The 24,855-nt window shown below is 55.2% G+C and overlaps 10 protein-coding genes and 1 non-coding gene across 11 annotated transcripts; 6 read left to right on the top strand and 5 right to left on the bottom strand.

Moving 5' to 3' along the window:
- Positions 1 to 1,750: 1,750 nt before the first annotated feature.
- On the top strand, positions 1,751 to 4,317 carry M421DRAFT_286149 (glycoside hydrolase family 3 protein). Its single transcript, XM_033588977.1, has 2 exons — positions 1,751 to 1,918; positions 1,972 to 4,317. The coding sequence occupies exon 2, from the start codon at positions 1,999 to 2,001 to the stop codon at positions 4,255 to 4,257; it is 2,259 nt and encodes a 752-aa protein (XP_033452436.1). The 5' UTR covers positions 1,751 to 1,918; positions 1,972 to 1,998; the 3' UTR covers positions 4,258 to 4,317.
- Positions 4,318 to 4,396: 79 nt separating this feature from the next.
- Positions 4,397 to 9,108, bottom strand: M421DRAFT_416918 (myosin IC heavy chain). Its single transcript, XM_033591253.1, has 8 exons — positions 8,857 to 9,108; positions 8,578 to 8,775; positions 8,479 to 8,524; positions 8,366 to 8,421; positions 7,891 to 8,317; positions 5,801 to 7,841; positions 5,162 to 5,751; positions 4,397 to 5,094 (listed from the first exon to the last, which is right to left on the bottom strand). The coding sequence occupies exons 1-8, from the start codon at positions 8,857 to 8,859 to the stop codon at positions 4,769 to 4,771; spliced, it is 3,687 nt and encodes a 1,228-aa protein (XP_033452435.1). The 5' UTR covers positions 8,860 to 9,108; the 3' UTR covers positions 4,397 to 4,768.
- A 281-nt stretch (positions 9,109 to 9,389) lies between these two features.
- On the bottom strand, positions 9,390 to 12,526 carry M421DRAFT_416917 (Pkinase-domain-containing protein). The gene is made up of 3 exons (XM_033591252.1): positions 12,275 to 12,526; positions 10,072 to 12,225; positions 9,390 to 10,005 (listed from the first exon to the last, which is right to left on the bottom strand). Exons 1-3 carry the CDS (start codon positions 12,482 to 12,484, stop codon positions 9,610 to 9,612), a joined length of 2,760 nt encoding a protein of 919 aa, XP_033452434.1. The 5' UTR covers positions 12,485 to 12,526; the 3' UTR covers positions 9,390 to 9,609.
- A 457-nt stretch (positions 12,527 to 12,983) lies between these two features.
- On the top strand, positions 12,984 to 13,846 carry M421DRAFT_1847 (uncharacterized protein; the record flags this gene model as incomplete). Its single annotated transcript, XM_033587923.1, has 2 exons — positions 12,984 to 13,043; positions 13,091 to 13,846. The coding sequence occupies 2 exons, from the start codon at positions 12,984 to 12,986 to the stop codon at positions 13,844 to 13,846; spliced, it is 816 nt and encodes a 271-aa protein (XP_033452433.1).
- A 561-nt stretch (positions 13,847 to 14,407) lies between these two features.
- M421DRAFT_89531 (uncharacterized protein) lies at positions 14,408 to 14,953 on the top strand (the record flags this gene model as incomplete). Its single annotated transcript, XM_033597777.1, has 1 exon — positions 14,408 to 14,953. The coding sequence occupies one exon, from the start codon at positions 14,408 to 14,410 to the stop codon at positions 14,951 to 14,953; it is 546 nt and encodes a 181-aa protein (XP_033452432.1).
- A 558-nt stretch (positions 14,954 to 15,511) lies between these two features.
- Positions 15,512 to 15,592, bottom strand: M421DRAFT_t20. The gene has a single exon. It is a non-coding gene; the product is annotated as a tRNA-Cys (tRNA).
- Positions 15,593 to 15,786: 194 nt separating this feature from the next.
- M421DRAFT_416914 (uncharacterized protein) lies at positions 15,787 to 18,059 on the bottom strand. Its single transcript, XM_033591251.1, has one exon. It carries the CDS (start codon positions 17,962 to 17,964, stop codon positions 15,826 to 15,828), a length of 2,139 nt encoding a protein of 712 aa, XP_033452431.1. The 5' UTR covers positions 17,965 to 18,059; the 3' UTR covers positions 15,787 to 15,825.
- Positions 18,060 to 18,217: 158 nt separating this feature from the next.
- M421DRAFT_416913 (APG6-domain-containing protein) lies at positions 18,218 to 20,112 on the top strand. The gene is made up of 2 exons (XM_033591250.1): positions 18,218 to 18,395; positions 18,447 to 20,112. Exons 1-2 carry the CDS (start codon positions 18,284 to 18,286, stop codon positions 19,919 to 19,921), a joined length of 1,587 nt encoding a protein of 528 aa, XP_033452430.1. The 5' UTR covers positions 18,218 to 18,283; the 3' UTR covers positions 19,922 to 20,112.
- A 1,263-nt stretch (positions 20,113 to 21,375) lies between these two features.
- On the top strand, positions 21,376 to 22,307 carry M421DRAFT_286035 (DUF1772-domain-containing protein). Its single transcript, XM_033588976.1, has 2 exons — positions 21,376 to 21,524; positions 21,633 to 22,307. The coding sequence occupies exons 1-2, from the start codon at positions 21,461 to 21,463 to the stop codon at positions 22,076 to 22,078; spliced, it is 510 nt and encodes a 169-aa protein (XP_033452429.1). The 5' UTR covers positions 21,376 to 21,460; the 3' UTR covers positions 22,079 to 22,307.
- Positions 22,308 to 23,292, top strand: M421DRAFT_285999 (DUF1772-domain-containing protein). The gene is made up of 2 exons (XM_033588974.1): positions 22,308 to 22,543; positions 22,601 to 23,292. The coding sequence occupies exons 1-2, from the start codon at positions 22,483 to 22,485 to the stop codon at positions 23,032 to 23,034; spliced, it is 495 nt and encodes a 164-aa protein (XP_033452428.1). The 5' UTR covers positions 22,308 to 22,482; the 3' UTR covers positions 23,035 to 23,292.
- M421DRAFT_98377 (nucleotide-binding domain-containing protein) lies at positions 23,090 to 24,808 on the bottom strand (the record flags this gene model as incomplete). The annotated part of the gene is made up of 1 exon (XM_033598605.1): positions 23,090 to 24,808. The coding sequence occupies one exon, from the start codon at positions 24,806 to 24,808 to the stop codon at positions 23,090 to 23,092; it is 1,719 nt and encodes a 572-aa protein (XP_033452427.1).
- Between the last annotated feature and the right edge of the window lie 47 nt (positions 24,809 to 24,855).

Raw genomic sequence — 24,855 nt, 5'->3', positions numbered from 1 at the left:
GCACAATATCCCCACAATATCTTTAGCAGGTTGAACGTTTGAAAGTTCATATGTGACGAGCACATGTTGTTTCATGTTATGGTGTGAAGGAGATTCGGCGCGACTCAGGCGGTAGTCATATCCCTTGCTCAAGGCTGTTGGGTCATCTGCCTGATTCAGTACATGGGCTGAAGACGTCTTTCCATTGAAGTGAGATTCGCCTCAGCGGATACGACCTCGTTTCTGGCATCATCGGACTGTCGGTGCGGAAAACATGGGATGACTTGCACCGCTCAATATGCGTCTGCTTCTCCTCGTCTCGACGGAATTGCGGTGAAGTCGTTCACATGCAACTATTCGAACAACCCCTGGGCATCAACGTGATTTGTATGTAGATACCTCCATGTCGCCCAGACTTCCGCGTATATGTAATGCAGACATTGGGGTCTGCTGTCATGCACGTGCTCGAAGGTGAGGGCGGTCGTGCCTGCCGCTTGGCGGGCCGGCGGAAGGTTGAACCTGGGGATCGGTTGCTCGGGCCTCCTTCCGCTGTCGTTTCCCGCTTGATCCGACCCGCCTAACCTGTCACAACAGTTTCTCCACCACTCGACCGTTCACGTCGCATTCCGGAAGCCTTCCATACTAGGTCCGGAGCTCGCGTCCCGGTACGCAGTTCAGGACCGCCTTCGCCGCCTTGCCAATGTCGAATCACAGACGTGACTGCTCACCAGAATGGTCAGTAGCGCGCGTGGGTCGACTGCAATGACTGCCTCAATATGCACTCAACCAGTGCATTACTGTCCAGCTATCGCAATGGACGATTCGGACAAGCTTTTTGCGTCGTACTCACGCGTCTTGCCCTTGTATTTGCCACAGGCAAACCCCAGCGCGCTTCGATCTAGATTGAAATCGTTCAAGAGCCTCCTCCAGCAGCAGATGAATACTGGTGCGCATTAACTTCGGTTCATTACTGTCCCGCCGACCAATAGTACCCAAGAGGTAGATCCGAGACGAGCATGCGTGCCGCAGCTAGGTACAAGGCTTGTTCCCAATACACCCGGATATTCGATGTGCTTTCTTCTGGTCCACGCGATGAGTGGTCTATGCGTCAAGTCTTGAGCGCTCAGACTACTAAAAGATGAGCATTCACTACTGACACTGTTTGTTTATCTACGTTTGTTAAGTCACTCGTTTTCTGTCACCTCAGGTGCGATTTCCCAGGTTAAAGTCTCCAACGCCCTGCCGACAACGGCGTGACACGCGGCTCTTCTTTCGAATCCTTCCACCACTACTACCTCGAACGAGTAAAGCCGGCTCGTTCGCAATGACTACCGTGCACTTGGGCACCCTCAGCCCCACAGAAGACGACAATAAAATCATCGACCTCAAGCAAGCAACGTTCCAGGTAACGCCTGTCGACACCGTCACACCGTCACTCACACCAACCTCACCGCCTGAAGGATACGCCATGGCAGGGAAGAAGCTGTACTCGCTGGAAAAGCCAGATGATAAGGCAAGGGAGCTGGCCTCAAAGTTGACCCTTGAGGAACAGGTATGTACCACTGGGAAGAGATGACGGTTGCCGTATGTGTTGTGTATGGCATTTTCCGCCCTTGTAGCCTTGTTTGAAGCTTTGGACCCCACACTGTCATGTTCATGGACGGTTTCATGGCTCATGCACTCTCGGAACCATTGACTCGAAACAAGCGGTGCGATCTCATGACGTTTGATTTCTCCTGCTTCGCAGCGCACTTCATGATCGACGCGAGAGGGGCCATCTTCTTTACTGTATTGCACAAGCTGATGCAAGTAGATCTCGCTGCTTGCTGGAGCAGACTTTTGGCGGACCAAGGCTATCCCTGAGAAAGGCATACCGTCAATAAAAACGACAGATGGACCTAACGGTGCTCGAGGAGAGTTCTTCACAAACGGCACACCAGTGAGTAATCAATCTACCACCTGCTTCCTGAACGACAAGACTGACTCAATCAGGCTGCGCTATTCCCGTGTGGTATTTCCATGGCATCGACATGGAATGTAGATATGATGGAAGAGATCGGGCGGCACCTGGGAGAGGAGACCAAAGCTCGCGGCGCAAACGTTCTTCTTGCACCCACAGTGTGCATGCATCGATCACCACTTGGCGGACGGAACTTTGAGTCTTACTCCGAGGATCCGTTTCTGACAGGAAAACTTGCTGCTTCATATGTTCGCGGTCTGCAGAGCAAAGGTATTGCTGCGACTATCAAGCACTTCGTTGGGAACGAGCAAGAAACCGAACGTAAGGCTTATGATGCCATCATCGCGGAACGACCACTTCGCGAGATCTACCTCAAGCCATTTGAGATCACTGTCCGTGACGCTTCGCCATGGGCTCTGATGAGCTCATACAACTTGGTCAACGGTATCCATGCCGATGAAAGCGAACACACCATCAAGGACATCCTGCGAGGCGAGTGGGGATGGAACGGAGCGATCATCTCCGACTGGACAGGCACATACGCTACTGCACCATCAATAAAAGCCGGTGTCGACATTGAGATGCCCGGTCCCTCCAAGTGGCGGAAGTTCGAGCAGGTCGAAGAGGCCCTTGTAAATGGTGAGCTGGAGCCGAAAGACATTGAAGAGGCTGCTGCGCGAGTACTCTATCTGGTAGACCGCACGAAAGGCCTGGGCAACAAGACGCCCGAAGAACCCGAACAGTCTATCGACAATGTTGAGACAAGGAACCTGATTCTCCAAGCTGGAATCGAGGGGTTGACATTATTGAAGAACGAGAACAACGTGTTGCCAATCAGGAATGCTAAGACAATCGCACTCATCGGACCAAATGTCAAGCGATCGATCGCGAGCGGTGGCGGCAGCGCAGGTCTCAACCCTTATTACCGATCAAGTCCATGGGACGGGATGCGCAACCGTTTCGATGGTGAGCTCACCTTTGCCCAGGGATGCGATAGCTCAAAGTGGCTACCGCTCGCGACGCCATACTGCACGGCTCCAGATGGCCAGCAAGGCGTGCGACTTGAGTACTACCGCGGAGACAGGTTCAAGGGCGAGCCAGCCGTAGTCCAACACAAAGTCAGCACAGATCTCTGGTTGTGGGACTCCGCACCTATGGAACTCCTCCCCGCATTCTCTTTCAAGGTCAAATCGATTCTTACCCCGAAGACAACCGGCAATCACAGCTTCAGCTTCGCCTCTGTCGGGCCTGGACGCATGTATCTCGACGGCCAGCTCTTCATCGACAATTGGGACTGGATCGAAGAGGGCGAAGCCATGTTCTCCGCGTCTCAAGACGTCCTCAAATCCATCCATCTTACCGCCAACAAACCCGTTGAAATCCGAATTGAATCGACCAGCGAAGTTCGTCCTGCGAGCAAAGTATCCATCATCGGCCGCCGCCACGACTACGGTGGTTGCCGCATTGGCTACCAGGAAGAAGATGGCATCAATCGCCTCGCGGAAGCCGCTTCCACCGCCGCAGCCGCCGACGTTGCTGTGCTCGTCGTCGGACTCGACGCAGAATGGGAATCGGAAGGCTACGACCGCCAGACCATGGACCTCCCCAAAGGCGGCTCCCAGGACGCCCTCATCGAAGCCGTCCTCGCCGCCAACCCGCGCACCATTGTCGTAAACCAGTCCGGGACACCCATCAGCATGCCGTGGGTGCACCGCGCGCCCGCGATCCTACAGGCGTGGTACCAAGGCCAGGAAGCCGGAAACGCGCTCGCAGACGTGCTGCTGGGCAATGCGTCCCCCAGTGGGAAACTGCCGACTACCTTCCCCGTGCGTATCGAGGACAACCCCGCGTTCCACAACTGGCCGGGTGAGAACCTGAAGACCGTGTATGGCGAGGGCATATACGTCGGATACCGTCACTACGAACGCTCTCGCATTGTGCCCTTGTTTCCCTTTGGCCACGGCCTCACATACACCACCTTCTCATACGCCGCGCCAACCCTGTCCAGCACTGTGCTCACCGAGACGGGTCACGTCACTCTAACTGTCAAGGTCACAAACACAGGCACAGCGCCAGCAGCAGAGATTGTGCAAGCGTACATCCGCGACCCCAAATCCGCGCTGCCGCGGCCGGAGAAGGAACTCCAGGCCTTTAGCAAAGTGATCCTCCAGCCCGGCGAAACCAAGGCGGTGCATATGAAGCTGGACAAGTACTCGGTCGGATACTTTGACACGAGTCTGGGGCTGGCCGGCGCGTGGATCGCCGAGGAGGGCGCGTTCGAGGTCCTGGTTGGCGCGAGCAGTACTGATATCCGGTGAGTTATGTCCCCGCTGCATGGTCAAGGAGAGAGAGAGAGAGAGAGAGAGGGAGTCAGCTAACGAAACGCAGAGGCATAGTGGGCTTTGAGGTCAAGGAGAGCTTTCAGTGGATCTTCTAGCGCGGGGGAGAAGGAAGGGGCTTGAAAGAGGCGTTGGACGGGTGCTTGGGGCGCTCAATGCGAGCGGATTTTCTTCTACGGGGTGCATACAGCCTGTGGGCATGTCGAGCAATGGTCTCCTTTTTTCGTTGTTGATGACATTTCTCTCCTCATTAAGTCGAGTCCACGCCGAGGACATGTCCAGAGCGCTTGGATGGCTGGCGATGGTACAATCGCACTTCACGATCACTGCTCTGGGGAATCTTGCGTCAGAAGTCTTCATGCGTCACGTCACTTCGCGTTTCCGTGGCTTCACTGTACTGAAAAAAATTGCAACACCTCCATCTCGCCAAGACTATCAAACACACTCTCACCCCATCTCCGCATCCACCGCAGAACGCCATCCACGCTCTCTACCAGTCATTCTCATCCCTCCGGTCATGCATAGCCTGCTGCCTCGCCCTCAGTGCCTCTGCCAGTCCCCCCGCAATACTACCACTGCTATCCCTCGCGCCCGTCTCGCTCGCGCTGCCCGAGTACCCACTATCCCTACTATCCGGGGCGGGTTTGCGCGCCGCAGGGCGCTTGGCGGGCGGCGCAGGCGGTTTCGGCTTCCCGTTTGCGGGACGCGCGGGCGCGGGCGGCGGCGGGGGCGCCGTCTTGACCACGTGCTCCTCGAGGTAGGCGCTGGGAGCCCAGCCCGAGGCCGACTTGTCGAGGCGCGATGCTAGCCACCAGCCTAGAATAGGTTAGTATGCGTAGTCCATCTGAGGAGGGCGTGAAGGAGGGGGGGGGGGGGGGCGTACCGTTATTTTCTTTCTGGGTGACGAGGATGATTTCGTCTTTTCGCAGACTCAGCTCGCCCGCCGACTGGCCGGCGAAGTCGTAGAGTGCCTTGAAGGTGGGTTCCTTGGGTGCGGCAGGTGCGGCAGGAGGAGGTGGGGGAGGGGGAGGGGCTCGTGATGCTGATGGCGATCTTGTGTGGGTTGCTGACCCATTGAGGGCTGCAACGGGTTGCGGTACGGGTCTTGGTTGAGGTGTGGATGCAGCAGGTGTAGCGGCTGGTACGGGTCGCGGTTGGACTGCAGCTGGCATTGGGGCAGGAGGCACTGCTCGTGACTGAGAAGCGGCAGGAGCGGGCACAGGTCGTGGTTGCACAGGGCGGCTGGCAAGCTTCGAAGGGCCTCCACCAGGACCGCCGGGCCGCAGGAGCTTACCCTTGGTGATGGGCTTGGCGGCGACTTGCTTGCCCTTTGGTGTTGGCTTCGATGAGGAGCTTGGTGACTCGCCCTGACCTGTGTGGACAGTTCCACTCTTGTACATGTCGATGCGGGCACCAGGGTCTTTCACAACCTTGACCTGAGCAGGTTTACCAGGCTTCTTGTTGTAGGTGATTCTGTCATGGTCAACATGTCGTGCGTCACATTCGAGCGATAGAATCTTACGTGTCGCCGATCTGGAGGCTCAGCGATCCTCGTAGAACGTTTGTGAGCTGAGTAAAGAACTCTGTCTTGAACACACAGTTCACGAGCGGGTCAGGCTCTGTTGGTGAGCCAGCGCCGATGGAGAACCAGTCATCCTGGAGCTTCGACGCGCTGATGAACTTGATAGCGCCAACTGGTATTGTTCGCTCGGCCTGGATCTGGACCTGACCGTTGACGAGTACCTGCTTTACGATGTATACATTCCTCTTGGTTAGTATGAGCATGCGAGCTTCTGGCTTACTCGAACGACCAAGCTTCGAGACGAGTGTCTCCGCTCTGCACGAGAAGGGGACTTCCTCGTTGCTGGAGATTCCAATAGCCTGGGCGATAACCTCTCCCGGACCGCCTTTGTTTGCTATACCCAGGTAGTCGCCCAGATACCTCCGGGATCCGACCAAACTGTATCTCCGCCTCTCCTTCCGGCCAGCAAGAACCTTGTGACCCTGGTCTCGCCATTCGATAAACTCTTTGCCGCCGTTCAGCTTGCGCCAGAAGCGCTGAATGCGCGTGGCGCATTCGATACGGTATCTGAGGTAGTTCCTCCACGCACGCTGGATTCGAATGGCCATGTTGTGCCAGTAGCGATCGCGCATCGTCTCTAGTGCAAACAGCGTCTCTGGTGTCTTGATGAAGACCTTCGTTACACCCATCTGGAACTCCTCGGCGGGAATGTTGGTATCTTTCAAGATTTGCTTGGCGCCTTGTTCGTAGCTTCCTGTCCAGATGTACTCTCCAGCGTAACCACACTTGGACGAGAGCAAGAAGAAGCGTTCCACGAACTTGTCGAAGGTCTGACGGGAAGCGAAACCAGCTCGGCGAATACGGACGTTCTCCTGCAAACCAAGATACTTGACTTGATGCAGTACATTGGCTTCGTTGAACTCTTTCGGCGACTTGTTTTCGTTTGGCTTGATGGTACGGATGTAGGACGGCCGGGCTTGCATGAGCGTGGTGACCAGATCGTTTGCCGAGACCTTGATCTTGTCACCGGCCGTGGGCGGTCGCCGCTTGTTGTCTTGATCGACCTGGTTGGGGAACAGTGTGTGAACAAAAGTGTTTGAGCTCTGGCCAAGGAGGTTGAGCAAGTCCTTCAGGAGCTGGTCTTTGTTCTTGTCAGTCATGCCCTCTACCGCATACGCCACCTCTCCAGCGTAATGCTTGATGATAAACTGTCCTTGACGGGGCGAAAAGTTGGGGTTCGACGAAAGCGCGTTCAATCGCTGGACAAAGGTCTGATCGGCGGCTCCAGGATCGGCGTGGGCTGTAGCGCAAGCATCGTTCAGTGCCGCGAAGACACCCGGTGGTCGCTTCTCCTCGATCAACTCGCACACGACCTTGTTGTCAAAGTACTTGATCGGTGTCCACTTGATCTGTTCTCGCTCATACTCTTCTTGTTCCGCCTTCAACGTCAGCTGGATGAAAATCTGCTGGAGCTTTTCATTGACGTAATTGATGCAAAGCTGCTCGAAGCTGTTCTTCTCGAAGATCTCAAATCCATAGATATCCAGGATACCGATGGAGTAGGCGGAGGAGCCTCGCGCCTTCAGCGAAACATTTACGCGCTCTACAATCCAGTCGAACAAGTTGAAGTAGATGGCCTTGGAAAGAGCGTCTCGCACCGAAGAAGCCTGTGCAATGTTCAGAGGGACATCGTACACGGAACCTCTGCGCCCGCCGCGACTTGTCTCGACGATTCGGATTGTGAGAGCCTTGTTGACGTGCGCCGACTCGACTTGCAGGAGATAGGCGACGAAATCGACTACAGACTGATCTGCGATGGCAGCGTTGCCTTGGTCGTCTTCCACAAACGACACGTTTCCGAGCCACAGAATCGCGGACAGCATCCGGAAAATGTTGTCCTGCTCCGCCTGTTGTAATCCAATGACCTTCATGGCATTCACTGTGTCCTGGAATTCGGCGTGATCGTCGATGTTCGGCACGTCGTAGCATTTCGAGCGGCTTGTGTAGAGGTACGATTGCGGCTGTTGCAGGCCAAAGATCTCTGCTCGAATTAGCAGCTGTTTCGCAGTCGGACTCGTGACCTGACTGACCCCTGTACTGCGGCGACGCGGCTTTTGCGAACTGGTAGAAGATGTGGAAGTTGCGCTCGTTTGTGATCTGGCCGACGACACGCGATTTCTCGAGCAGGTAGTTGTTGATGTTGGCGCCAATGGGCTCGCCCTGGGCGTTGAAGTGGATCTCGAGGTACTTTCCGAATCGCGACGAATTGTTGTTCCTCAGCGTCTTTGCGTTTCCGAACGACTCGAGCAGCGGATTTGTGGCCAGGACCATGTCCATCATCTCCTGGATCTGCGAGTTCTTTCCGCCCGAGACGTTGGCGATGTACTGCATGAGGCGCTTCGCAGCTTCTGTCTTGCCTGCGCCGGACTCGCCGGAGATGATGACGCACTGGTTCTCCTTGTAGGCGTTCATGTTGTAGTAGGCGGACTCGGCGATGGCGAAGACGTGCGGCGGCACCTGGGATGTGTCAGAGACGGCCGTCTACGGGGGCCCAATGCACCATACCTCCAGCCTGTTCTTGCCCTTGTAGCTCGCCAGGACCTGCTCGGTGTAGATGCCCACTGCCAGCTGTCAGCATGCCGGCGCCGCATATCCTCATCCTCGCAGCGGCCACGTACAGTCCCGGAAGGGGTTGACCGACACCAGCACGTGTCCAATATATGTCTGCGCGGCCGTCAGCTGGGGTGCCCCGAGTGTGCGGCGTCACGGACACGCACGTAGATTTCGCCATTCTCAAAGCGCTTCTTCAGGTTGTCGTTGATGGCCTCGTTGGAGATCTTGCTGATCAGCGTCAGGTCTGACACGCCCACCTCCTTCTTCTTGGTGCTCTCGAAGACGGCCTTGGTTGCAAATTGGGACTGTGGCTGCCCTGGCCGCGCTGCGTCCTTCTTGCGCCCGGCGCGCTTGGTTACCGCCTACAAGTGCACTCGGTCAGCGTCCGTCTGCAGCGCCTCGTGGGCGGCGGCGGTGGCGAGGGCGGCGAGGGCGGAGCGTACCATGGCTGCTGCCCGACCGCAAGCTCCGGCGTGCTGCGAGTCTTGCCCGTCTGGCGTGTCGTGTGTGCTGCTGGGCGCAATTTGCAGCAGATGGGGGCGGCGGAGTCTGGAGTCGCGGGGGTCGCGGGGGTCGCGGGGGTTCTGCAGGCGCAGTGTGTCGAGAGAGGAAGGAGCGGCGCAATGTGTCGAGAGAGGAGACGTGGCGCAATGTGTCGAGAGACAAGAGCGTGGTGAGCGAAAGCGTGGTGAGCGAGATGAGTCCCGCAATCCTACCAACCAACGATGTCACAGCCCACGTCGGCCGTATCGGAACCTGGAGCACGGTAGTCTGCACAGCCACACCCCGGCTACGTGCATTGCACGAGTGACGCGCAAGCTGTGTCGCCGCATTTCTGCTGCCACTTGACGCACATCCGCCAAGGATCCCCGTTGCATGTCTAATTACGCGGCCCAGTCAGGCACCAACAAAAGCAGCACCACGCGGCGGCATTGACAGGGCCCGAGTTCGTTCTTCACAAACAATTTGGGACAACGATGCCTAGCATGGGTGCTATGATGACTATGCTACAAGCACAATGCGCCGACCCAGCCGCCTGCACATGTGCAAGACCCAGCAAATGAGCCTTCAACCCAACAACATCGTCAACGAAGACGGAGACGCCACCAAAATGCCTGTGCCAGTATGAATGCCTGAAAACCCAAAACGCCGTCGCTAGCCAACCCGAGGAATAAAAAAACGCGACCCTTGAAATCTCACGAGAAGACGTCGCCCCCAAAACGCCCAACGCTCGCCCAGTCTAACCGTTTGGTCTCCTCGAGCTGCGGTCCTGTCCATGAGTACTTCTTGGGTTCGACGAGGCAGCCGAGGCCTCCCTCGCGCACCCACTCTTCGACCACTGCGTAGATGAACTCAATCTTCTCGCGCAGATGATTGCCTCGAGTAACCTCCTTGTATCCGTCAGCCTTGTCTGCTGACCCGTACAGCAGCTGCTGCAGCGATCCTTTGAGCGTCTCGCGCGCCCTGACGTGTCTCCAGGGTACGTTGCCCGTCGCTTCAAGGAGTGCTGTTGCCTCGCATGGCAGGCAGAGGAAAGTAGCGTACCCGCCATCTGACGACAGCACGAGCTTCGTGTGGTCTGGGAAGTTGAACTGCAGAAGCATTAGTTGAGTCAAATTCGCCTGCATCATCTCATCATCTCATCATCTCCAACATACCTGGAAAGAGCCGTCGTCGAATCCCCAGATGCCGACATTTCCCAGTCGCTGGTAGAACTTGACAAAGTTGCATTGTTTGGGTCCCTCCTTGACCACCAGCTCCTCGTCACCGAACGTCGCGCACATGTACTTTCCGAACTTGTGCCACACAGTTCGAATCTCCTCCGTTCGTCGACGCTCCTGCATCTCGATTTGACAGAGCCCTCTGTCTTTCTTCACCGTCGTGTACAGGTCAAGAGCCACGCTCTTCGCTGCCTCTCGGTCTCTTCCGTTCTTCTTCAGATGCTTGTATCCGTCTGTCGCGATCGCAGCTGTCACCGGATTCTGCTCATCCCCTGTGAGCAGCGTGCCAATGCTACCGTCGTCCAAAACATAGCCAACTCCGTATCTGCGCGAGTAGTCGACCCACTTCGTCACGAACGGCAGCTGTGGAGGCTGCTCTCTCCTGCATTTCGACGGCTTCTTGTCAAGCGCTCGTGCGAGATTGTCGCGGAATGTGTACAGCCGCGCCAGCACCGTGACAGGATCTGTGGCAGCGAGTTCGGCCGTGAGGGCCTGGAATTTTGGTGAGCTTTTTGTACACGCCGAAAGTTTGGTGCCCCGTGTGGAAGTCGTGAACTGAGGCGTAGGCTCCGGGTTTTCCGTCACTCGGATGGTCGTCTTCAGAGGCGCAGGCTCCGGGTTCTCCGTCACTCGGATGGTCGTCTTCAGAGGCGCAGGCTCTGAGTTCTCCGTCACTCGAATGCTGTTCTTCATCGCGCGCAGAGGTGGGAGATCAGGGAGTCCGGTCTCTGTCTCTTGAGATGACTTCTTCGGCCCCTCTTTCGCAGCGCGCGATCGCGTTGTTGTCCTCGTCTCTCTCGGTACCCGAACCGGCACCGGCGCCGGCGCCGGCGCAGGCGCTGTGGCTGCGCTGACTGGAGCAGAGCTTGAAATCTTGCGTACTGCCCGTAACCTTGTGGGTGCCTTGTCCAGTGTTCTCCGGGCCAGCTCTGGCTCTGTCGACGGTATCGACTCCTGGGATGACATGGGCGCATTCTCCTTCGATGCTGGCGGCGGCATCGCCTTCCTGACACGGGGTAAGCGGCCGTTCAGGCGATCGTTTCCGGATGTTTCCACTAACGCCTGGCCTTCTTGTGATGATTCCCTCTCCTCTGAAATCTCGCTCAGTCCTCCAGGCGCAGCTTTATGTGGCCATTGTACACGTGCAGGGAACGGTACGTATACGACATCCTTGCTGAAAGGTACATTGGGCTGCTTGCCAGCCTCGATCTCCTTCTGGCAATCACGAGCGACCGTCTTATTCCTTCTGCTTCCGTATGCGCCGAATGTCTTCCCTGGATCGTATTCGCCGACGGCCGAGGCTTTGCACAGTGTCCACCACTCCTCAGTGTATCCTCGTCTTATGGTCGAAGCTGACGGCGCACGTTCCTTGGGCCACCTAGGGATCCTAGACGTGCACCCGCTGTCCAGGTCCAACGGGATCATTCCCAGCTTGAAGAAAGGATGCGCTACGATGCGGTCAGGTGTGGGCCTGTCGTCTTCGTGTACGAGCAGCAACGATACAATGTCGCGCAGGTCGTCGGTAATTTCGTTTGCGCACTTTGTTGGATCCGGCCAGGAGTATTCACGCGCCTTCAGTTTTCGGTAGATGTCCTCGCGCTTTGCGGCGTGGAAAGGCGCTCGACCAACGGCAAGTGTGTACATCATAATGCCGATCGCCCACAGATCGACCTTCTCGTCGTGGCCCTTGCCTGTCTTCTCGAGAACCTCGGGCGCGAGGTAGTTCGGTGTGCCGCACATGGTGGTTCGTCGAATCGCGCCGTAGTCGTTCTGGGAGAGGAGCAGGGCAGCAAGGCCGAAGTCGCCGACCTTGACGTTCATGTCCTTGTCGAGGAAGAGGTTGCCAGTCTTGAGATCGCGGTGCACAATGTTGCGCTGGTGCAGGTACTTGATGGCGCCACACGTCTGGACCATGAATCGCCGGATCTCAGGCATGGTGAAGTACTTGCGCTTCTTGATCGCGTCGGCGAGGGAGCCGTTTTCACACAGCTCCAGGACTACGTAGGTGCTCGAATGGAAGGAGAAGGCGCGGTAGAATTCAACGATGTTGGGGTGGGACAGTTTCGAGTGGATTTGGAGCTCAGTCACAAACTGCGGCGCGTCAGCAGGGTGGGGGAAAGCAGCGAGAGGGGCGGCGCACCTTTTGTGCCAGCTTGGGAGGCTCCATCTTGGACCGGACGATCTTCAAAGCGACTGTGCTGCTGCCGAGGTGCTCGTGGCCCAGCAGTTTCGCGCGGTGGCAGATGGCGAAGCCGCCCTTGCCCAGCTGCGGGCCAGTCTCATACTGCAGGCCTTCGGGGTCGCGCACCACCTCGGGTGGCGGCTCAGCGTGGACGGACGGGGCGGACATTCCAGAGTTTGGCGGTCGAATGTCAGATGCCGTGGAGGCGTGAGCGCTGGTGTTGAAGTTCGGGACCGGGCCAAACAAACACCTAAGCGACCGCCGCCACCGCCGTTGCTATGCCAGACCACCCCTGTCACTTGGCGCCCTGCGCGTGCTGCGTTCCACTTGATGACGCACCTGCAGATCGAGGCTTGTATCGCAGCAATCAGCTGATGAGGCGTATGTGGAGTCTCCCAGGCTATATTTTCATCATGTTCGTGGTGTCTCCGTCTTCCTCATGCCTGCGAGCGCATGGCAGGCGCTGACGTCGGCCTCGGAAATTCCCGAGCTGCGGAACTTCAGGCAGCTTCGAAGCAGCCATCGACCCTCCACACGTTGTATCTGATCGCCGTAACGTCTTTAGCCCTTCAATCTGCACTGCAGCATATATCGTTATAATGCGACTGCTGTGAACATCTCGTGATACCTCAATTGTCCTTGTCACAGCTCTCCCACCTCGCCCAACATGTCCCTCACACTGAAGATCACCTCGCTGTTCGTGAGGACGCTTGCGAAACCGATGGCCGTAAGATGTGCCTCGTCAGAACTTCGCACAATAGCTGACACAGCTAGAACACCATCAAACGCAATGCCCACGAACACGAGCGGTTCCGCAGGATATGCGTTGGCTTCGCACAGAGGATCCACCGAGTCGACATGAGAATGCGCCTAGGCCTTCTCCAAGATCCAGCCGTCATCGACCGCCAGATCAAGAAAGAAGTGGCCGCGGCAAAGGCTGCCCGGGATAGACACGCAACCCCAACAGTCAAGACGGAAGAAGAAACGAAGACGGAGGAGGAGATGACGGAGAAGGAGAAAGAGGACATAAAGAAGAGGACCGAGGAGAGATTCAAGCCGCGGATTCGGCCGCTCTCTGAGCAAAAGGCCATCGAGACTGGCGCAAACTTTGTCGCCGAATCCTTCATTTTCGCCGTTGGTATAAGTGTCATTGTGTTCGAGCAGTGGCGGCAGAGGAGGAAGGCCAAAAACGCTCGAGACGACATAAGAGAAGATCTCGAGGAGCTGCAGATCGAGCTGAAGACTGTCAAGAGCGAACTTGAAGAGCTGAGGAAGAAGCAGCCCGACCCCGTGCAGCAAGGAAAGCTACTTAGCTTCTGGAGAGGCAGCGGAGTCGCCGAGCATCAGAGAACAGAGGAGGAACACCGGGCTGAAGCCAAGGTAGCTGTCGCCAAGAATAAGGAGGTGAAGAGGTTAAGAGAGCAGGCGGAGGCAGAGAAGCCCTCCAGTTCAAGCAACTTGACGGCCATGCAAGCATCAGACGTATCTCAAGGGCATTCCACGTCGGACGATAGCCAGCCTAAGCAATGAGTTTTCATCCGGAGGCTTGCAACTGCATAGATTCCTCCAGCCTTGGCATCCTGGATCTAGCGAGGCTACAGTCACCCTTCGCATTGGCCATCTGCCGCCCTGGATTGAGCGCTGCACATACTTTCTCCCCTCATGATACCCATACCGACGATAGAAGACCGATAGAACCACGACGCATAGTCTGGATGTACGATATGTATACTTTTCTATTACAGCCGCCTAACAAATGTCAAGTCATTTGTGCAAGACCTAAACGGCTGAATCCCAAGATCGCATCATGTCTCAGGAGCCCTGGCAGATGTATCAGTTGCTCTTGCTGTTCCAGTCGCGCCACGTGCCGCGCCTTCCCAAAAGCTGTCCAGACCACCGTGCACTGCCGGTGTCCTCGAAATTATCGAGTCTTGAGCATCGCTTTGAGCGTCGCTTGGACTACCCTCGTCCGCCGACGCTGTTTTCACTGTATCGCTGAACCCCAATATTCAGCACCTCAAGCCAACAACACAACTCACATACAGTAAAAGAACCTTTCGTGTCATTCACTTTGTGAGAAATACTTGTGCAATGCCTTTCTATCACCAGCCTGGACCTCAAGCCCAAGATCGCAGTACGCCGACCTCGGCCAGCTCACAGCACGCCGCATATGGCGCGCAAACCCAACTCGATAGCCCTGCTGACTACCGCCCGCAAATGGTCCCATTCAACGGAAGGAACGGTCACAGTCAGCCCAGCAGCCAAGGCCACCACCAGCAGCGAGTCCCTCCACAACAGTGGCGCCAGCAACAGAGCCAGCATCCGCAAATACGTGCAAGACCTATGCACCCAGCTAACGCCATGGCACCTCACGCACCTGCTAAGCAGCACAAGCCAGCAGGAGGAAGCGCTGTCACAACGCTCCTTCCCTATTGCACCGCCGATGTCCCGCTGAACGAGAGCCAAGTCCTCGCGGTCACGGACGTCGCTGGCAGTTTAAAGGAACTGGTTCTGCTGGCGCTGGGCGCAAAGGACGGCGGTGCTGAATGTGCAAGTAGACTGAGAAGTGCACTAGGCAGCGAGCAGGCCGTGGCTGGCATTTTGGACTTCTTCTCGGGTGAGTTTGAGTTTGAGTAGTGGAGTTGAACGGGGTGCTTCGGAACGAGCTCCCTGCCAGTGCCCTGTGAGCGTCAGCTCCTGTTCTGAAAATGAATACATGTATACAGTGTTTACACGTGAAGAGTTTTCGATACTTCAATGATGATAGAGACTATAGCAATTTGCAACTTCTCTTGATATCGCAGAGATATAACATGCTCGGCCTACCTCTCCCACATGTCGCTGAATGCGGAGTGCGTTTCTGGCGTGCAAAACCACTGGACTGTAGTCCACAGAAGCTCCGTAGACTCACAGGTTTACAATCACAACTGCAGAAGACCTCCCGTTTTTAAAGCTTGTACCCGGTCTTTGGCGCGATATGTCTTGCACATTGCAGAGAGCCGTATACAACAAAACCTACATATAGTCTCCAGACATCCTGTAGCCTTACATGGTTCATACTATTCATCGCCACAGACCTTCTGTTTTTGGGGCTTGTGTTAGGTATTTTGTACGATCACTCCATATATTTTTAACAAATTAGCAAAAATATGTGCTCCGTGCGTATCAAAGCACAAGAGCTCCTTCCAACAAAAAAGGACCCTACCGGGATCGAACCGGTGACTTCAGGATATTCGATTACTGCAATCCCGCACTCTACCACTGAGTTAAGAATCCAGGAATTCAACTTTTATTGATGAAAGCAGTCCTACTAAGACGAATATAATCGTGATATTATGATTAAGCCGGGAGCGTGGCTATGTGGTGGGTGCCACCTGCGCCCATGAACGTGCCCCACCGATTCAACAGTGCAAGGACGACAATCTCGTGCGATTCTAATGCCTACAAGAGGTTGACACCAGAGCATTCGTGTCATGTTGGCGTATTACTCATGTTAACTGCAGCTTGACTTATACTGCCAGCTCATCTTCACTATCCCCCGCCTCTGCCTGCACTCGACGCCTACTCCTCACCGCTGGCAAGACGTTGAGGCTTCTTCTCCTCTGCACAGTGCCCGTATTCCCCTTGGCTTTCGCCCATCCTTGCTTTACTTCTTTGAGATACGCTCTTCTGTCCAGCTTGCCAGTCGACTTGGCCATCCCAGAAGACTGTGGCGCGGTCCACGGCGTCTTGGGCGCTGGCGAGCTAGAAAGGACCCTTGTTGCTTGGGGACTCGAAGGTTCTCGTTTGATGTGTATGCGAGGTGTCATGGGCTCGTCATTGGTACCGACCAGGTCGATATCATCCGATGCGTCTGAGGCGGCGCGATACGTGGGAAACGGCTTTGGCTTGGATTTTGAGTTTAGTTGTGTATTTGAACTCCGATTCTGGCTAGGTGTGGAAATAACGACGACAGACTCCTGGGTCTCTGGTATCGTGCTGGGAAGCGCTTTGGGCTGGACCGGCTCTGGAGTCGTTGACTCTTCGAGTTTGAGCATCTCGCGCTGCAGCTCGTCTTGCACTTCGTCCTCGGTCCGGAATTCGGCGCCCTCGATTGAGGGTAGTGGCTCGTCAGGTGTTGGGTATGTATCGTCCGCGTGCTGGGAGGCATGTCGGGACAGTACATCGCTGATGTCGGCGCCGGCTAGTGAGAGTAATTCGAGTTCGTCGTCGTCAAAATGCGAAGACGGGGGCATCACCGGCCTTTCCAGGTAGCTTTCCTCCTGCTCTAAAGAGCTTGGTGTAGGTAGGCGATGTTCGGCTGAGGACGTTTCTGGGATCTCGATACTGGAGAAGAAGTGTTCCTCGTGCTCAATTGACGTGGCTGAGGCATGCTGTGCGACCGGTACTTGCCCTGCGGCGTTACGTAAATGAAGATCCTTGTCCTTCAAGCAGTTCTTCCAATGGTTGTGAAATGCGCTGAGAGGCCATTCTGCCCATTTTGTTTTACTGGCCTTGATTGCTTGAAAGGATATATTCTGGAGCACTCTTCGCTTGCTGATGTATACGTTATCCTCTTCAGTGAAATGATATTTGTGAAATGATCTGATTCTCCTCGATTTACGACCCGGCGTGGCATGGACGGAAGGGCTTGCTGCCTTGGACTCAACGACAGGGCACAATGCAGGCAGGGAATGCGAGCTATGTGGTCTCTCGACACTTGGTTCCGGCAAGCGAGAGCTTTGATGCGTCTTTACTGCACCTTGTCGCCTCTGTACCCGGACTATGGGGCTACTTCGGCGAGCAACAATGGGCGAGCTGATCTCATTGCAGTATTTGGTCTGTGGTTGCGCTTCGCTTGCTCTGGGCGGAGCGGACCTGTAGATATCGCTCGGCTGGGCACCCTTGGCAGCTGAGATAGGAGGAAAATACCATTTTGGATCCGCCGCTGGTCTCACGCTGTCGGTCGCTGGCAGGTGTGGGGATGGTGCAGAGAAGAGGGCTGTGGCTGCCTGTCCGTTTGGCGTGTTCTGTAAGATGCTGAGGAGTGGCGCCACGGCCTGCTGCACAGCTTGCGCAATGGTCTGGTTCAGATTCGCGAACAGCGCTGCTTGTGCCTGCTGATCCAGGGGTGTCTGTTGGATTTGCTGGAAAAGGTTCGCCGCTGGGTTCGGTGTGTTCGGTACCTGGGGCGCATTCGTTTGTGATATTGCTGTCGATGCAGCTTGCGGTGGCGAAGTGATCGGGGCCGTTTTCTGTCGCCCTGAGCTTTGCACAGTCTGCTCTCCGTCCTCCAAGCTGTCTCTCTTCCGCTTCCGTGTCTGCGTAGGGGCCAGTTCATCTTCGGATTCCGCATGGTCTTCCTCTTCCTCTGGTGTGTATTCCTGCTGCAACTCAGGCGCTAGGAGACTGTCGAGTAGTCCGGGACCCTTGCGCTTCATCTGTCGCTGGATCCTTCTAAGATGTCCCCTGTCAACCACCACCTTGCCGGTGTTGAAGTCGATCTCATCGCTCATTGATTCGTGCATATCTCCGTACTTGGCGAACAATTTCTCGAGTGTTCCTTTGAACTTTTCCTGCTGCTTCTGCTTCGCTTCAATGTAGTCGGAGTTCGTCTCGTCGACCTCGACGGAGCGGAGAATGCGCAATCGCTTCGCCGGGGACCCCATCATAATGAGCGGTAGTCGAGTGAACGGTCGCCCCTGGGGCGTCGGCGGTGCGAAGATTCGAAATCGCTGTCTCGGGGAGCGTTTGTCGTTGCTACTTGGCGGGGATTGTTTGTGAGAGGAGCACGAGCCATGACGCGACTGGAACGCGCTTTCCTCGCGTGAGTCCAGGTGGGGTCGCCGCGGGAGCTAGTGGCCGCCTGCATGGGGCAGATGATGCACGTCAAACGGCCAACAGCTCCGAGCTTCTTTCAAACAAACACAAACATTACTATTCCCTGCTTCAGTCTTGAGATGAGAGGGAGAAACGTGCAATGACACCATGGCCAACGACAAGAAGAGCCACGGCCTGTACTGCCAGAAGTGCCGAACACCCATCGACATCGATGCCTCCATCGACCAGCTCAACCCTGCAGCGTTCAAGCTGTTGACTGGTATTACCTGCCATGCCTTTGCATGTTATATGTGCACTGATTTTTGACTAGACTCGACTTTCACAGCTCAGCAGCAGTCCCAAAAGAGCGATCTCCCTCGCCAGTCGCGCCCCACGTACCCATCGTCCAGACAACAGACGTACGAGACCGCGATACAGTCTGCGAGGAACCCGACCTTCAAGCGCAGTGTACCTTCTTCGAGATTTCAGCATGGTGGCCAGAACCCTGCCATGTCGTTCGTCAACGTACACATGTCCGAGTCGATGATGGACCCACCTGAACATACTCCACCAGTACGCAGTCCAGATCAGCAGCCGCAGACAGAAACAATGCCGATACAACCGGGCGCGCCCGAACTTTCGAGAAGGGCGAATGCTACCGCAGGATCGGGAACAATCGGAGGAGCGAGCCTGGCAGATGGCTTGGAGACCACACAACGGATGTTCGAGATACTATCTGCGCGTTCAGACATCGATCACCCCATCTGCGTCGAGTGCACAGAGCTTTTGGTAGACCGTCTCCAGAAGCGACTTGGAGTAGCCACAAAAGAGCGCGACGCATATGTGGACTATCTGCGACGGGCCAATACAGACGTACCCAGCGCTGAAGAGGTCAAGGCCGCTGATGCGGCACTAAAGGCTGCAAAGAAGGCTGAAGCCACCGCGATTGTCAATCTCGAGAAGCTAGAAGCAGAGAAGGTGGACCTAGATGCACAGTTGGCTGCGCTTGAAGCTGAAGCCCGCCAGCTCGACCGGGAGGAGGAAGACTTTTGGAAAGACAGGAACGCCTTCAACTCTACCTTGTCAGAGTTCCAAAACGAGCGGGATGCACTCACGGCACGACATGCGCATGACACACAGATCCTGAACCAGCTCCAGCGAAGGAGTGTGTACAATGACACTTTCAACATAACACATGACAACCACTTCGCCACCATCAACGGTCTTCGCCTTGGTCGTCTGCCCCATCCATACGTTGACTGGCCGGAGATCAACGCCGCATGGGGCCAGACATGCCTCCTTCTTGCCACACTTGCTGAGCGCCTTGGCTACAAATTCCAAAATTACGAACTCTCACCTATGGGCTCGACTTCTACAATCTTGAAGCACGAAGTCAAGAACGGAGCTTCGGTCGCCGACACTCGCGCGTCGACGGCCAGCTCTCCCAATATTCAGAAACAGCGCCTCGAGCTCTACTCCTCAGGCGACTTCCCTATCAACTTTGGCTTCCTGCATCGCAAATTCGACACCGCAATGGTAGCGTTTCTTGAATGCTTACGACAACTTGGCGAGTTTGTCGAAACCCAAGGCATTGATGCTGGAAGCAGCTTACGTGTGGGTATGGGCGGCCCCGGCGTTAAGATGCCGTATGAGATCCGCAAAGACCGCATTCATGATCAAAGTATCAAGCTGGCACTGAACAAAGAGGAAAGCTGGACGAAGGCGTGTAAGTACACGCTGACGTGTTGCAAATATCTTTTGGCGCATGCGAACAATGTCGAGAGTATGGCTGCGAGGAGAAGATGAGACTTTTAAAGAACTTTACAAATATGATACCCTTGACTTGTATGTCTACTGCTCATCCAAAAGACGTACGCTACAAAGCAGTCTGCGTCCGACCAGCAGTCAAAAGGCCGACATTCGTCATTCACAGACTTCGATTTGTCTCAAGTTTTATCGGCTTAATCAGCCTTGTATTCCGTGCTGCAATCATCGAGTGTTTCGACATCCTATGGCGAAGGCTTCCTCCAGCCTCTACTGCAACATTTCTGGAAGACGTGGGTCCAGTATCGCAAAGTTCAGGAGGTCGCCAGTCATGCTCGCGAAATGATGTGGTGTGGTCATCAGGCCCGGGTCCATTGAGACAACAGCGCCGTGAGTGTTCCATTTCTTCATAATCATCTCCCTGTCTTTCAGCACTGTCTGACTGATCGTTTCCGCACCTGCGCTACTACTTTGTCTTCGGCGACATCCCGACAATTGTTGAAATGAACGTCTATGAGACTTTGAATGCGTTCCACGACGAGACGGATGAGAAACTCCGCGATGCTCTATTACTACTTGGAGGGATGGGATCCCGGGGTGACGAATCAACTGAGTATAATCATCATCACTGTAGGCCTCTCAAGAGCGAGAAATACAAATTAAGATCTTGCTAACTGCTCTGGGGAGCGCCGTTGTTTCCGGACGGATTTCTAGCTCATGCAGTTAGCCGTATTTCGAGATATCCCTTGACCACGCTGTCTGCATTCAACTGACCAAAGCCGCTTGGTAGATCTTGTGTATTCATCCTACATCTATAGTGACCGGATGCACAAGGTACTTATGCACCTTCAGGTATCTCTTTGCCAATGTAGAGCTATAGACTTAGCAACATTGGGACGTAGCAACATACCTTGGCTTTCTTGTTCATTCGCTCCTTTCCTTGGTTCAACGAAGTCAGCCTTCAGATACTATAGCAGCCCCAATGGGCAGATCTTCCACGTTCTTCTCTTCATTACTATAACCGCAACGCTGCCGTAAGTCAATCCACTCTGGTCGCATTTGCGTTTGATTGCTGTGTGAGTACCGATCACTGACTCTGTCCTGGTGCATGATCGCTGGCAGCATCAACCTGAACTGTGCTTAGGGAGGCACGGACAACGTCGATGTCTGCAACCGACAGGGCGCCTGCAATGTCGCTGTCAACACAGAAGACTGCGGTGCTAAGTTTGACATCACCTCTCAGCAATGCGTGAGTACCTCCACAGCCTTCCAGACCAACGATGACATTCTCTTGCAGTAGGCTCCCGATTGCTACGAAACTCGTATACCCGGAATGCGTACGACCCGGAGAGCGGCCGTCTTTTGAAATTCAAGGGGTGAGGATGGGATCGGTCAACGCGGAACTCCGATTGTGCGTCCAAAATGGGATCTAACGGATCGAACGGACCAATGGACATTTTGGTGCAATATTTAGACCTTGTATCTTTTCCTTACTTCGAACGTAAACCTTTGTCTCATCCCCGCTTCGTCAAATCAGCCTCCCCAACGAACATCATCAACCTCACCTAGGACCTCGGGACAATGGCATCGGCTGCGTTCACCACCGGCAAGCTCGTCGGTTTTGCAGGAGCTGCATGGCTGTCAGGTACGTGGAACGCTCCATTCGCACTTTGCTTGACTTGACCCCGACAACCCTAAACCCCGAAACCCCGAAACCCCGAAACCCCGAACAGCACCGTACTAACTTCCCAAGGCACGATCGCGTCCCTCTCCTTAGTCTCGGTGCCTGCCGTGACAAAATCGCTCAAGGAAGATGGTCTGTCCGCTGCGCACGCAGTCAAAGTCTGGAGGAACAACTTTGACTTCGGCAAAGGGCTGGCTCCTCCCGTGGCGCTCGCAACGGCTTCGTCTCTTGCATTTTGTGGATGGACTGCGCGCAACACTCGCGCTACAGGCCTGAAGGACGGAAGGTTGTTCTTCTTGTCAGCAGCTCTCACAATAGCGATTGTTCCCTTCACAATCATCTTCATGGGCTCAACGAACGCCAAGCTGCTCAGTCTCGCGAAGAAGGAGGAATTGACCGCTTCTGAGGGACAGGATGGCGAAGCGCTTCTGAACAAGTGGGCATCTATCAACGGCGTGAGGAGTCTTTTGCCACTTGCTGGCGCTGTGCTCACCGGCGCTTTGATATTAGCATAGACCGACGAATGTAATGATAGTAAACGCGTATCCGCGCCGAGTACACCCTCCATGTTGGGTGTCTAATGTCATTCCTCTTGCTACTACGACTCTGAGTGGTCTAGAGCCCCTGTACACCCCGACAAAGGCCTATGGACCTACATCTGCTAGTGGGACAGGGCTTTTTGAGGGGGTGCTTTAGCCTTGCGCACATACGACGGTACCCACAAAGGCTCCAGACTGGCCTACCTGTTGTCTAAGTGTTAGCCATCTAGGCAGCGTTCGCCGACACAATTGCTTGTCTTGCTCTCAATTCACTTGGCCCAACGTGTGGAGAAGCGGAGAAGCTAAGCTGACGAGGTACCATATAAGAACGGACTGGGCATCTTGTCAGGAGTACTCAAATTGTAAACACCAAAATCGCAATGCCCGATTCTCTAATCATCGCCAAAGCCGTCGGCATCGTAGTCCCAGCATGGCTGGCAGGTACTTCCCTCCCTCACCCTGCAAGCCGTCACAAGTCCCGAACCTGACGGCGCACAGGCAATATCGGAGCCTACTCCCTAGTCTCGGCTCCTGCCATACTCACAGCCGTCCATAAGAACAACGTCTCCATCTCCCACGCTCTTCAGGTATGGGCACACCTCTACGACGCCGGACATGCGCAGAACCCCCCTATCGCGTTTGCTGCTGCTGCGTCGCTGGGGTTCTGTGCATGGACCACAGGTGACCGACGGTTCTGGTGGAGTAGCGCCGCGACGATTGGTATCGTTCCGTTTACGCTTCTGTTCATGCAGAAGACACTTGACAGAATTTTTGAATTAGCGCGGAAGGCGGACAAAGAGGCCTTGGCCACCAAAGAGGCGGAGGAAGCTGAGAAGCTGTTGCATCGGTGGGTTTGGCATAACGGCGTGAGGAGTTTGTTTCCATTGGTTGGTTCTATCATCACGGCCACGGCCATCTTCAACTATTTCTAGGTTATAGGGTCGCTTCTGCTATCTTGGAAGTAATCGTGTCACCTCATGTACACCCTTAGTCATCACCCACACTAACCAAACCCGCAAACCGATTAGTCCTTGCACTCGCATAACTCTCATACTCCTCATCCGTACTGTTCCCCTCATACCCCGAGTCCCTCCGATCGTGCTTCTTCAGCTTGCCCAGCTTCTTCAATTCATCCTCCACATTCCACGCGATCCGCTCTGCGCCGATCCTTGCACCAACCAGATTCGGCGCACCCGGACCGAGTCTCAAGCCCGCAAGTCGGCCAGTGACGAACAGCGGCACGTCACGATCCCACATCAGGTCGTCTGTGAGACACGGTAGGCCGCCAACGTACTCGATGGGGTGTTGTTGCTGCAGAGTCTCGAGAAAGGGGATCGTGCGGATATCGGACTGAATCCCTGTTGCGAAGACGATGTAGTCAACTGGAGGGACAGAAGTGCCAGTCGACACCTTGATATCCATCCAAGTCTTCGTCTCTACATCCCATCTAACACACCGCAGCGTGGTGTGGGTGTGTAGCTCGATCTTGCCACTCGCTACATGCGCATCGAGAATCTTGCGATACCGTGGTGTCATACTGCCACCATTCCGGGCTTGAGCAATCATCTCGAAGCGCTCTTCGTCCGTGTCCGCGCTCCAGAAGGCTGCTTGGTTGAAGTTGCGGAACTTGCCCACCCAGTCGAGATCCACGTCAAAGTACTTGACTTTCAACGGTCCGCGCATCAACAAGTGCACCTTGTTCACGCCACGTTTGATGGCGAGGTCAGCCAGCTGAACGCTTGTGAGTCCGCCACCAACGATGAGCATGTTTGTCGAGCGTCGAGCCTTGATCTTTGCAGTGACGTGTGACGGCGGAAACTGCTTTATCTGCATGGCGTGAGTGTAGCCCTCGTGGGGACTTGGTGACGGCAGCCCTGAGACGGAGGGTATCGATGGAGCATTGCCAGGTCCAACGGCCAATATCACAATGTTTGCGTATCGCATGCCGGCGTCGGTCTTCACGCAAAAGATCTTTTGGTCTTCGTTCGATGCGTCGTCCGAGATGACGCTGTCATGTTCAGCGTTCTCGAAGCCACTCGCCTCATCAAAGCTGATATCGATCACGCGCTCTTGCCGCAGCATATCCGGGCCAAGTCCATATCGCCGAATCACCTCTTCACAGTGTGACGTGAATAAATTCGTGCTCGGTGTGTAGTAGTCCTTCCGGTCTCGCTCATCAACATCCGGCCCTGATCCTGGGAATCTTCCGCGCGAGTTAAGCTTTTTCTTCTTCCTGTGCTTGCTGATCTCTTTGCCGGCACAGCCTGGCAGAGCTTGTAGTTCCTTCTCTCGCCCCTTCTCGTATGCGTAACCAAGCAGCGCGTCGCGGTCTGCAGGGTCGATTTGGAAGAACATCGGACTTCGGAGGTAGTTGATACCGAATGTCTTGAACAGCCGATTCCATTTGCTCATCCAGTCTACTCCATCTGCATCCAACACGAGCATGTCTATCGAATCGCCCTTAGGTGCAGTGTCGCAGTTGCAGCCGCAATTGGAGGTATCGGAAGCAGGACGAGACGTCGATAGTGAGTCTTGGTTGGTCTTGTAGTTCTTGACGTTCATTTTACGACCATGCTTTCGAATCCAATGGTAGCGTTGGTGTTCATCGTCTGTAAAGGTGGCTGAGGGCGTGTGTTCTTTCAACCGTGCAGCAGCAGCGAGCCCAGCGGGACCAGCACCGATGATGAGTACATCGTGAACATGCATTGCAAGAATATCTGTGAAAATGACTATATTTTCTGAGGTAGTATTGC

The sequence above is a fragment of the Didymella exigua genome (genome assembly GCF_010094145.1).
Source record: "Didymella exigua CBS 183.55 unplaced genomic scaffold M421scaffold_4, whole genome shotgun sequence".
In the NCBI taxonomy this organism is placed as follows: Eukaryota; Fungi; Ascomycota; class Dothideomycetes; order Pleosporales; family Didymellaceae; genus Didymella; species Didymella exigua.
This window is presented reverse-complemented; position numbering and strand designations above follow the sequence as displayed.